This window comes from Uloborus diversus, chromosome 5, assembly GCF_026930045.1.
Source record: "Uloborus diversus isolate 005 chromosome 5, Udiv.v.3.1, whole genome shotgun sequence".
In the NCBI taxonomy this organism is placed as follows: Eukaryota; Metazoa; Arthropoda; class Arachnida; order Araneae; family Uloboridae; genus Uloborus; species Uloborus diversus.
This window is the reverse complement of record NC_072735.1, coordinates 80,065,147-80,077,830: the sequence shown is the minus strand read 5'-3', so window position 1 is coordinate 80,077,830 and position 12,684 is coordinate 80,065,147. Positions and strand designations below refer to the sequence as shown.

Genomic DNA, 12,684 nt, shown 5'->3' with positions numbered 1-12,684 from the left:
GATTTTGTGTGTGTGTGTGTGTGATCTCTGGCTAATGGCTGCCTAAAAAAGTAAAAGAAACAAACGCATATCTTTCTTTTTTTTTTTTTTTTTTTCAGCTTTGTGTATTTAAATGCGACTTTTTGTGTGTTTGATTTTGTGTGTGTGTGGTGTGCGTGTTGTGCAATTTTTCGTCATGTTAATGAGGTTTCTCCTTTTCAATTGCATAAACGTCACAAACTGTGCGCTGCCTACATTTTACCCCAAAAGAGGAATTCTTTTGGGGTTTAACAAAAAAACAACAACAAAATTTCAGGTTATGACAAAAATAACATACGTTTGAGAAAGACTGAAATTTAAAATTTTTCCAAAGGGGTGCGGGTGGGGGCAAAGGGTGTATACTCAGTGGCGCACACAAGAATTTTGCAAGGGGAGGGTCCGAGATCGAAAGCCTCATTCTCATATCATACCCCAATTCGCTGTCAAGCATATTGACTTTATTTAATCGATTCTCGAGAACGAAAAACAGTAATAAATAAACTACTGAATAAATAATTAACATTATTTAAGGAAATGAGCTTAAATAAATAACCAGAAAGCAAAATAATTTACGCTTTTACTTTTTTTATAATTAAAAAATGGATTCAAGTTCATAGAATGTAATTTTAATCTGTAATTACAAAACTAAAAATATGGTTATTACATTGTATTCATTTATAACCCCCATTTTGCTTCTTAGAGACAATTCATTATAAGAAAAGTTCACAATATTTTTTAAATCTTATAACATGAGGATTTTATTTTTTCACCTATCATTGGAACTGGAAATATTTTTACCTTTGTTTGAAACTATTCTACATACAAAATACATAAAATCGTAATCAATCAGGAAAAATATCAAGACTTATGGGAGGGGTCCGGACCCCCTGAACCCCTCCCTTGTGTGCGCCACTGTGTATACTCAATGAAAGTATTGGTAGTAAACAGCAAAAACCACCCAATTTATGTGTAAAATCACTGTTTTTTTTTAATCCAGGGGATATTAATTCCCCTCCCCCCTCGCCAACTTCCATAAATGACGGAGTTCAATTTGGGGTATGACATAATCTAAGTGGAGAGGTATCACCTGGTTGTCTAATTTCTTAAATCAGCGCCAATTGGCGCATTCAAACTTTAGAGCTCCAAATGAAGCTCATCATAGCAAGCAAACGTTGCTTTGTAGACAGAAAAATGTCATAAAGTTTACAACCTAAATTATGTTTACTTAGTCATCAAACTTTTGGCTACAAATCGAATCCTGCTGTAACAAACTGCGACCATTCCGAAAATGGCAAACATGTAGAATTTTATCTCCTTGTTTCGTATCATAGGCCAAGATGAAAATGTAGCTGTTTTGTGGGCAAAACATATTTTGGGGAGCGATTTTCTTCTAACAGCCATTTTGTTGTGATGTTTGTCGAATTTCTTTCAAAAAAAAATAATAAATAGAATCAAAACGTTCAAAAAGTGTACAAGCAAATTGACGTGTCCCTAAAAAAATAGCAAACCTTCGCAGTTTTCTTCAACTTATGTTCTGCATTGCGTGACTTCTTTTTTAGGTGAATAAATTTCTCTGGAATGTGTCGGAAATTTGAGATTTACGTCTATTCAGCATTTTTCAAAGATTCGTGAGTGACAGTTTCACCCCTCTCCTCCTCACAAAAAATAAAAATACTTACAATAATAAATCAAGATGCTAGGAATAGTTTTTTTCGTTTTGCTTCTTTTTAGCATTATTTCTCCTTAAAATGAAATTGTAAAATAAAATTTTAAATGAAAATGGGACAAAATAAAGCGGTGTAAACAGAAAAAAGCATGAAGTTAGCGAAAATTCAATGCTGTTATAAGATTTTCTTTTATTGAGCAGCATTATTTAATTATTTTACTTTTTTTTTACACTTCGCTTTAATGTTTGAATAACAAAAACCCATTCATAAATCCAGATTAAACGGAGAAATGTATTTGGATCTTGTAGAAAAACAAAGTTGGGAAACTAGGGAAGTTTGACCTGCTTTTTACAATTGCATTTTATTTATTCATTCATTAATTTATTTTTGAATGTTAGAAAATCTCTAAATTGACATTTTCCATTTCTTCAATATTTCTAGCAACTTTTTACATTATTGTTTTTTATTTAAATAAGACATTATTTTTTTATTAGTTATTTTTAAAAGTGTCCAACTGGGTCCAACCTCCCAATTTGAAGGAGGTTTGATTCACAGAGTTCAGTATGCTCAAATAATTACATGTCTAACGAGGTGCTTTTTACAAGGTACCGGCAATAACTATATTCTAATGAAATACCGTAAATCATTAAACGAATTAAATTTGAATCAGTAAAGATTATGATTGCTTGAAATGTCACAGGCAAATTTTATTTCCAAAGCAACTCTCTTTGCCTCTACTGATCATTGGATGAGAGAGTTTAATGACATTCCATTTCCATAAAATTTTTGAAAGCAATCAATATTAAGTAAGAAAGTTTAAGTAAGAAAGTTTAGATGGTTAAACATTTTACAAAAAATCCCAAATTTCAATCATTCAACAATTGTTTGGAAATCTGAAAACATCAACTACGTAACTTGAGAAGTGAAATTATTTTCATTCAGATATATTATCTGAAGACAAACCTTCCTTTTTGTTTGCCCCCCTTATTTTATTGATTTTCATATTATGAAATAAAAGGTACTTCAGTTTTACAATAAAATAAAGACTTGCTAATAACTGAGGAAAGTAGAAATGAGTTGAGTATCTTAACAAATTGGTGCGCTAACAAATAAGAAAAACAAGTTTCAGTTGTGTTATGTTTAATCAGAGTAATGCATTAACAGGTTGTGTTTCAAATGGCTATCAAGGGACCGATTGTAAGTAAAAAACAAAAAGCTTATTTCATTTGAATTAAAAACATTTTTTAAAACTAATTAAATGTTTTATACAGCTTACAAATTGCTACCCCATCTAACGGAACTAAAAAGGTAGGTTTGACCTTATAATTATTATTGTTTTTTTTTTTTTAACACTCGATGTCAAACCATTCTAAATGTTCAAAACTAAAATAGTACGCCTTTCCCCATGAAGAAATTCATTTTGTAACTCTCAACTACGTTTCATTCCGATATATTATCTGAAGACAAACCTTCCTTTTTGTTTGCCCCCCCCCCCTTATTTTATTGATTTTCATATTATGAAATAAAAGGTACTTCAGTTTTACAATAAAATAAAGACTTAATATATATTTAAATAAAGACTTAAATATATAATAATAAATAAAATAAAGACTTAAAAAAATAAAATAAAGACTTAATATATAATAATAAAATAAAGAAGAAAGGGGGGTAATGATACAGCAGGTGCTGCTTGTCAGTCTCTTGCTGTATGAAAATTTGACCCTCCTGTTTTGAGGGTGTAGCATAGTTAAAGTGCGTTCCCTCTATTTTCCCCTTAATAAGTTCCTAACAAAGAGTAAGTATAATTTTTTTCAGATTTTTTTTTTCTGCATTTTTATTTAAAAAAGAAAAATGTGACTGGTAAATGTCAGGTTTTTGGAGAATCACCTACATATCTTTCCTTTCTATAAACTCAGGCACGTCCGGCATTTCAAAGTTATTCAGTGTAGGTGGGGAGGGGGGAGAGAAAGGGTATGAATTCAATATATTTTGAAGGAAAAAGCATCAAAATACAGGGGGAAGTAAACATAAATTATGTTTTGGAAATACAGAATGGTCGTCAATTGACCTTCCCCTTGATTGCCCAAATTATGGGATGGAACTCAGGATGCAAACAATTGCCGTATAGAATTTTGTAAAGGAAAGTGTATACGTGCTCCGAGTTCAAATCATCAACGCATTCGAAAATGAAATTATCGTAAAAAGTAGCTTCTGAAATGTTTATGCGAAGTAATTCTTTTGCCTCGGATTCAAAATAATATTTAAAAAAAAAAAAAAAAAATCCCTGAGATTTTAGTGTGGTGTAGTTTGTAGTGTGGTGGTGCCTAGCTACGTCCCTGGACGCTTTTTAGTGGTGCCTCTTTTGAGTCACAACATTTGACTTAAAGTGAGGTTGGTGTTCTTAGTTCTTTAAGTATCTTTTAAGATCTCACAAAACCTTTACAATACAATACTGCCGTGGGAACATTAAGTTCAGTATATGCAAAAATGAGTTTTTGAAATATTTAAAGGACAAAATTTATATTTCATACTTAAATAGGGATAAGCTGAAGTTTGACGTTATTTTCGTGCTTTATTTACAGCGGAAACCAAATAAGCAAGTTTTTACAATAAAGCTGAAGCATAAAAAGTGATAAAAATGTAAAAAATTGAAATAATTCGCAGTTACTACCTTCCACCTTCCCTTGGCAGAAGACGTTTATGAGATTATTTTTGAACGCCGCTTTACATTTCGCTAAAAAAAGTTTTTCTAATGAAAGCATCATTTGAAGTTGTCAGCACATAATATAAAAATATCTTCAAAACAAGTAACAAGTCTTTCCCGAAAGTGCTCCGTTGAAAACGTGGAAGGGTTTAATTATAGTGCCTAGTCTAATTGGGAACGGGGAAAGTATCTATGGGTGGCGCTGTACATCGGATAGAAACAAAAACTACTTGTCTTCTACTATTTTGTGATGTTATTAAGTTACTATAAATCATTGCTTTTCTATTTGTTTTTAGTGATTTTCTTACTTTTTTGTAAAAAAATTTTTGCCTAGTTTCTCATGCGTAGGTTATTTATAATGCATAAGTTCATAAACTTTAGAGTCATCGGATTTCTTTTCACACTTTGTTTTTCTGTTGTTATACATTGATGTACTTTCATTTTCATAATTTTGTTCTTTTGCTGTTTAGAATAATTTTATATACTTTTACCATTTCTAATATTGTCTTTGAACTATTGTCTACCATCTTTACTTTTTCACTGTTGGTGTTCAGTTCTACACAGGAAGATTGCATATTTTCATAGGTATTTTATTCTACTTTACTGATTACGACAGCTTTAGATAGTTTCTTCAGTACTAGTTATTTTATTTATCAGTATAAAATAAGCAGTCTGGGAAAACATACTTTTTTTTCATGTACCGTTTATCACTTGGTTCACTCAGACTCTGCCTTCTTTACAATCTGAATGAAAAAAGATTATATGCCAATAGTGGCGGCTCGTGGGAGGGCCAGAGGGGGCCCGGGCCCCCCACTTTTTTCAGACAATAATTTATAACTTTTAATTTATTTTCATTTTCTTTTGTTTTCTTTCTTTCTTTCTTTCTTTTTTTTTTTTTTTTTTTGTGCGTACGTGCTTGAAATAAAAAAGGGGGATTGTACCGTATTTTCCTATGTATATCCGTGGATTATCAGTTAAAACAGTTGAAAATTTATGAGGTGCGGGTTATACGCTGCCTCGGATTATCTGTGTTTTTTCTCCCTCAACACCAACGCATTGAACCTCAATATTTACAGCAGGATTCGCCGAGACCGTTACCTACCCGTAATTCATTTTACAAAGCTTGAATGTTCTTCTTTCACGATTTAGACTATGTAAAATAAACAACATACAGCAAGGAAAGAAGCCTTCATTTGCACAAGATCAGACCGTTTGCTACTTTCTTGACTTTCTTTTCTTTGTCTTCAAGTAATTAGAGTACTATAATGAAAATTTAGAGAGGAAATAATTATTTTTAAGAATTTTTTTATACTAGTTTTGAATATGGCTCAAAATTTATTACTTCTCCGGGTTTTTAAATTTAGTGACAAAAATTGTATGTTAAACCAAAATTTCATTTTTTTTCCATCGTATTATCCGCGGATTATACGAAGATTTTATTTTTCTTCCGGTCGATTTTAGGATTTCAAGTTTGAAAAAAATTTCAGGAGGGAGAGAGCTTCAAAACCCCATCCTGTAAAAATCTTCAAACTTTGTCTACAATTGCGTTTTTGGAACTGCAATTTCAAAATTGGAGGGGGGGGGGGAGAGAGACGAATTAATTTCTATTTATTTTTCAAAAATTCAAAAAAGAAAAAAAAGAAAAGAAATGCTCGTTGAGAATCTTGGAGCTCCATTCCTTACTCAAACGTCAATAAATGGCCAATAACCGTTTTTTAAGGCTTCAATTTCTACAAATTTCCGCGGAATCTCTTATTGTACCGTTCTTTCCCCTAACTTTAACAAAGATCGTTTAAAATTGCGTTTTTAAAACTACAAGTATCAAAACAGAGATTTGATGAGCTAATCAAATCAATCAAATTGATGAGATTCCTTCCGTGTTATGCCCCCTCCGACCTCCCTTAAAAATTCCAGTTGCACCACTGTTGTGCGTTGTGTTGTATGTATGTATATATCGTTACAAAATTATTTTTTTATTCAAAAAGTGTCTCCCCATTGTTACACAGAAATAATTATGTTTTAAATTGCTGCTCATGTAGTTTTAAAGAAAATGTGCCAAGTTATCAATAATTTGAAGAAAATAGAAATATTTCGATATTTTTTTTCTTCGTTTGCGTAAAAATTCTGAATCTGGCCTAAGGGCGTCGGCAAATTCATATGCAGAAGGGTATATCAGCATGTAAATCGCTAAGATTCTTTTTGAACTAATTTTTTATTTATTTTTTTTTTTTCATTTAGTTTATCTATCTTTATTTTATTTATTTTAAAGCGAATATTGATATGCATTTTCATCTTTGTAGCTTTATTAAAGTTAATTAATTTATAATTTTTACATATTTCTCTGATCCCAATATTGTTGCACTTTTGTAATTTGACCTTGCTTGAAATAAAGTTAATTTTACTCATTCAAAATAATTATTTATTAAAAGATAAAAAATAATATTACTATTAAAAACATTAGATTAATATTGCTTTTTAAAATTTATTTATTTATTTTGAAAAGCCAGGGGTTGAAAGTGTATCCCTTGTAGTCTCTTACTATACTAGTGCTGCAAGAGAGGCGTACTACAGCACTGGAAAGCGTACTGGATATAAACGTGAGAATTTTCGTGGTGATTTTGTAGCTTTTCCCAATCTGCTTACTTAAATCTTATTTTTGAAAGTCAGGGGGTGAAGGTGCACAACCCAGCCGGCAATCATGGACCTAACATGATATTAATATTTTAATATCATGTAGGAATTGATTTCGTGATTTACTCAGTAATTTAAGTATTTTTTTTATCTTATCTAGCGTTTAAAATGAATTTAATTTTACTTATTTAACAAAAAAAATATTTTTTATGGAAGTTTAAGTATTAAAATTAAAAAAAAATATATTTTTTTTTCAAAAACCGGGGGGAGCGGCGGTAACGGGAGGGAAATAATTCCCAGCCCCGGGGGAGGGCCATAATCTGGCCCCCTCACTTTTTCAAGGCACGAGCCGCCACTGTATGCTAATAATTGCAAAGAATTAAAAAAAAGTAACTCAATAAAGATTTTTTATGTTCTTTTTTTTTCAAATTATTTTTTTTATTTACTTTTAACAGGGGTGCCCAGCTGGGGGAAGGGGGTCATGGTACAGACTGCGCGATTGAAAGTTTTAAGGGATGTTTTGAGGGGCAGTTTTCTCTTTTCTAGGGGGCTCTTGCTCTTAGGAGGGGGGGGGGAGTCTTCGCGATATTTAGGGAGTGCTCCTTTGCACTGTCTAACTAGTGGAGGTGGCAACCCTGAGATAAAACATACTTGTATCATGGCAAATATATGCTACTTATTTAGGGTCATTTTTCCGATTCGTTTAAGTTGCAAAATGTTTTCGTGTCTCATGTTCTCAAAGGAAGTATTTTGATCGTGAAAAGATAAGTTCTCTCATGATGAATTTTTCAAATTTGTCAGAAAGAAACATTTTGTTAAAACATAGTTTCTGCAAACATAACAGCTTGAGAGCTTTTTTAATTTTTGTTCAATGAGTTAAAATACACGGATAACATTTTTTTTCCATTGGTTAAAATTTAACTTACCGAACAACGGGCAATCGCCATCTTATCCTATTTAGATTCTTTCGCCAGGTGGTGTATTGGTTTCTCTCAGTTCTCAAATGTAGTTTGGCCTTAATCTCATAGCAGCAGAAGAAGAAGAACACAAAGAAATCTGGCAATCCTAAAATAAAAACAATCTAGAATAACGCGGAAATTCCCTTTTTTGTTAAAGTGCGGCACGTGTGGAATCGTTGTTCCTTCGAACTTATTATCCTCGTAATTTATTTTTGAAAAATGACTGGTGACGAAAGTGCAAAAAGGTTTGAAAGTTATATCTGTTCACATTCACCAATTTCTATGCTCCCATCTTTTATATTAGCCACAGAAAAGGGGCTTGTCGAGCAGTCTTAATTGATTCCCTATTCATGACATGATCCTTTTCATTTTTTTAAGTCGTTTGCATTTTCTTAGCTTTTATTCATTTGTGTTGCTTTTAAAAAAAAATCTGGATTTAAATAGTATTTCTTTTTCATTTAAAAACCGGTGACTGGTATTCTGTTTCAAGATCAATCGATGCTCCAAAACCATAAATTAGATTTTAAATATCTTTTTATCTTCACAACTTTAAAGATATTGTGATGAAATTTTTCATGTGATTTAGGAAATATAAAGCACTGTTTAACAATTTTTTTTCATCAATTGCTTAATTAATAACTCTAGCTTACCCCACTTTAAAATCCTATTGCCTCGTGTTCAAATAATCAAAAAATTTGGTTCAGTGGACTCTTCCAGCAGCGGATTGACTGTTACAAATATAATTTTGGCCCAAATGTGTAAGTTTGAATTTGCAGTCTGCCAATTAATCTGTCAGTGCCCGGTTTGAGCAGCAGCTGTGCAAACTTATGTTTTAATGTTTTCCCTTGAAATTTTGAAGATGATATGATTTAGGATCTTCAAATGGAGAATGCTTCTCTTTTTTTTAAGCAATGAAATTGTGCAGTAAAAAGAACATTTTACGCATTTCAAGCGTAACAGAGGGGGCATCAGAAACATTTTGCTTTAAAAAAAATACATAAAATTTTCAAAGTAAAAAGTGGACAACCCTGCCATTTTGAAGAACAATGCTTATTAAATTGTCCTTAAAATTGAAATTTGTTCTCTATCCTCCATAATTTAATTAAATGTGTATGAAACAGAAGGACAAAAAATATCAACCACTATTTGTTGAGATAAATAAATACCTTTGTGCTGAACAGTAAAGTAAGACAAAACAACGTTAGAAGAAGCACAAATTTGCAAATTACAGCAGACACATGTTTCGGCGTTACAGGGAACGCCTTTTTCAATGCAAAAAATAATGAGCTTATGGATGAAAAGACATCCGACAAAAGCCAAGAGCAGATAAGAGCAGCTTAAAAGATAAAAACAGCGGATTAGCCAAACACCAATGACAACGTTATAAACCGATCAGGAACCAATAGGAATGCAAGCAAAGGCCAAGAGCTTTCTCTTAGGTACGAAACCCAGAAAGAAAGAATTCAATCGGACAAAGATTAAGCCGAAGCTTAAACGAAAAGAAAAGAAATTGTCAGTAACCGTGAACCACAAGAAAGGAAAAGCTGAATGGAAAACCATGAAATAAAATAAACAGAAACAAAAAATATTCGAAAAAAGGAAAATTAAAGAAAAAATATGAAAGGATTCCCAAAAGTCAAGATCGAATGAATTGGGGCATTTTTGGACAATCTGATAAGAGTTAAAATCAAAAGAGTGATTCGAATCCCAACAATGTTGAGCAATACTACACTTATTTAATTGTTGTTTTTTCACATAATTTTGATGCTCTTTCAAGCGAATTTTTAAAGCACGCCGAGTCTGTCCAATATAGGCAAGTTTACAACTACAATTAATTCTATAAATTCCACAACAATTAAGAGCAGGGACGTAGCCAAGGGGGGGGTCCAGGGGGTCCGGACCCCCCTTCCTGATAGGTCACTGTCCCCCTGCACTTACATAAACAGAATTTTCCAAAAAAAAAAAAAAATTAAATAAAAAATTCTTTTGTCCTAAATATTTTCTTTAAACGACAACTTTCTCACATTCAGTTTAGTTCAAAACAACAGAACCTCTGGGAGTGGGGGGGGGGAGCGACAGAAGTCTTCAACCCGTGGTACGTGACGCAGACCTGAAAGAGACATTTTATCTTAGTCCCCTGCCTCGCAAGAAAATCGCCAGCAGCTATCCGAAAAAGGAGACACTATCGTAGTGCCCCTCCCCGCAAGGAAATCGCCGGCAGCTCGTAAGCAAACATTTATTGTTAACGAAAGCTTGATGAGAGTCATCAATGATGAAAATGTCGGAGACAGGCAGACAGAAGACCCTGGGCAGACAGGAAATTTGTAGGAATGTTTTTGCGGGAAGGTCATACAAGGAGGAAAGCGACAGTGGGGTCAGCCGCCCTTGTAATATAGTCTTTTTAGAAGGTGCCTAAGGCTCCTAGAGTCTTGGATAGTGCAGAACTCTGTTAGGTCGCACATTCCCTTTCTCATTCGCTGCCATTGGTATGGGTCGGTTGCACGAATGTTTTCCTCCAAAGTTAAAGGGAAAAATCAGGAGCAAAATCATAAACACATAAGAAAAAATTAGCCAACCCCCACTGGGTAAGTTGTATTGCAGTTCTTTTTAATGTGATTTTTTTCTTCTTTTTTTTAACAATAGGAGCAATTTTATGCATTGTCATTTATGTGTTTCTCATTTATTTAAAAATTTATTCAGACAAAAATAGCATCGAATATCATTTTATTTTTTAACCAATCAATTCAATTTATTTCATTTGTAATTTTCATTCGTAACAATGATGAATTACTTATATCATTGTGTCCCGAAAGCTCGCAACTTTTAGCATTCATCTAATACTCTAAACCTAGTTATTTTACTAACAATACGGAAGTATAAAAATTTTAAATTTCTACCCTTTTTCTTTGGAGGTAATATTTGCCCTATTTGTGATAATACGGCAGCACTAAAATTAGATCCCAAATTAGATATACTGTAAAAAGCTAATCATCCTTCGGTGACAAATATAAAAGGTTTAGAGGTAGTTTGAAGCCTCAATTAGCAAACATTTTGCTCTAAGTCATCAGATGTTATAATCTAAAGGTTTAAAAGAAGACAAATCTCTTGTAAAAACTCTAAGAAAAGTTGTAAATGCCTTTCTACAACATGGTTGTAGATTGCCTTTCTACAACCATGAAACTAATGTCTGGAAATTCGTTCTGAATATTAGTTCATTTTCATCACAAGGTAACAGATTTTCTTTCTTTCACTCTTTCTGAGCAAAAATGTACCGAAAAGAACTAGAATTTTTGCAAATGTTTTATCTCTTGCGTTTTTATATATGATTTATAAAAAAGGAAAAAAAAAAATATGTATCTGGGGGTAGTAAAAAAAAAGATGAATAAATAAAGGTTAATATTAATATAACAAAATTGATTTCAGTAATATCTAAGTTTAAGAAAACAAAGAAATTCAATTAAAAATAAAGTTTGGATGTGTTTGATTTTTTTAGTTTTAAGTTTGGAATGATTAACACATGTGTAAAGATGTATACGTTTAAAGATACATATATATTTCACAAAGAAATTCTTTTAAATCATTATTTTAAAATACTAACTGAATTGTGTTCACGAGATCAAAAGGAAAAGTTATTAATTAGTTTAACTGAAAATATATATTTTCTTCTATCTTCTAGTTCCATTTTTCGAATAAAATACTATATAATATTCGTGCATATGCTTCATTTAGCAAATTTTTTGATAGCTATTTACTGACTTCTTTGTATTTAAGAATTATTTTACAAGTATCTGTACATTCATGGTTAAAAAGCACAGTAGACTCCGAATGCAAGAATAATAGTTGTTGTTCTTATCCTCATATATATAACAGCCAATGATCGAGTAACTCTCTTGACCTCATCAACAATGAAACTCGCTCCACACCATGATAATTTGATAATATGTTTTGGTAATGTTTAAAATGCAGGGAAAGGCTTTATTGTAACAAGGCTGAACTGGATCCAGTAACTTAACTGTTTTACTGGTGAGACTGTCATTTTAGGGCACTAAAGAAACGAAAAAGTGGTCAACAATGAACGTTATCTACTGAAGCTTAGGGTTAATCCACTGCAGTTAGGGTTTAAAATATCAACTATCAAAATGTCACCAAACAGGCAATTTCTTCATTCAAATGTGGAATCAATTTTCATCCATCATATCTTGACGGGCGATTTTCTAGTTGTTATATAATTTCAAAATATCAATTTAAATCATATCTAGATTTTTAATTTACAACTTTTCTTAGAGTTTTTACAAGAGATTTGTCTTCTTTTAAACATTTAGATTATAACATTTGAAGACTTACAGCAAAATGTTTGCTAATTGAGTCTTCAAACTACCGATAAACCTTTTATATTTGTCACCGAAATATGATTAGCTTTTTACAGTATATCTAATTTTGGTGCTGCCGTATTATCACAAATAGGGCAAAGATTAACTCCTAAAGGATCGAAATCGGATGACTACCGCCAAATGTAGAAATTTAAAATTTTTATATTTCCATATTGTTAGTAAAATAACTAGGACTAGAGTGTCAAATTTTGTTGTGATGATTCATTACTGTTACTATCGGTCATTTCCTTACAGTTGTTGTTTAAATTGAAATTTTAAATTTAGAATGGAACATTTTGCACAGAAGTTGTTTTGAATCAGCTTAATAAACTAAA

The 12,684-nt window shown here is 32.0% G+C and overlaps 1 protein-coding gene across 1 annotated transcript in view; it reads left to right on the top strand.

Moving 5' to 3' along the window:
* Positions 1–8,073: 8,073 nt before the first annotated feature.
* The window catches only part of LOC129222355 (prostaglandin E synthase 3-like), a 31,191-nt gene continuing 26,580 nt past the window's right edge, over positions 8,074–12,684 (top strand). Inside the window, exon 1 of the mRNA XM_054856851.1 lies at positions 8,074–8,224. Coding sequence (XP_054712826.1) covers positions 8,199–8,224 — 26 coding nt within the window. The 5' untranslated portion in view covers positions 8,074–8,198. The remainder of the gene's footprint in view (positions 8,225–12,684) is intronic.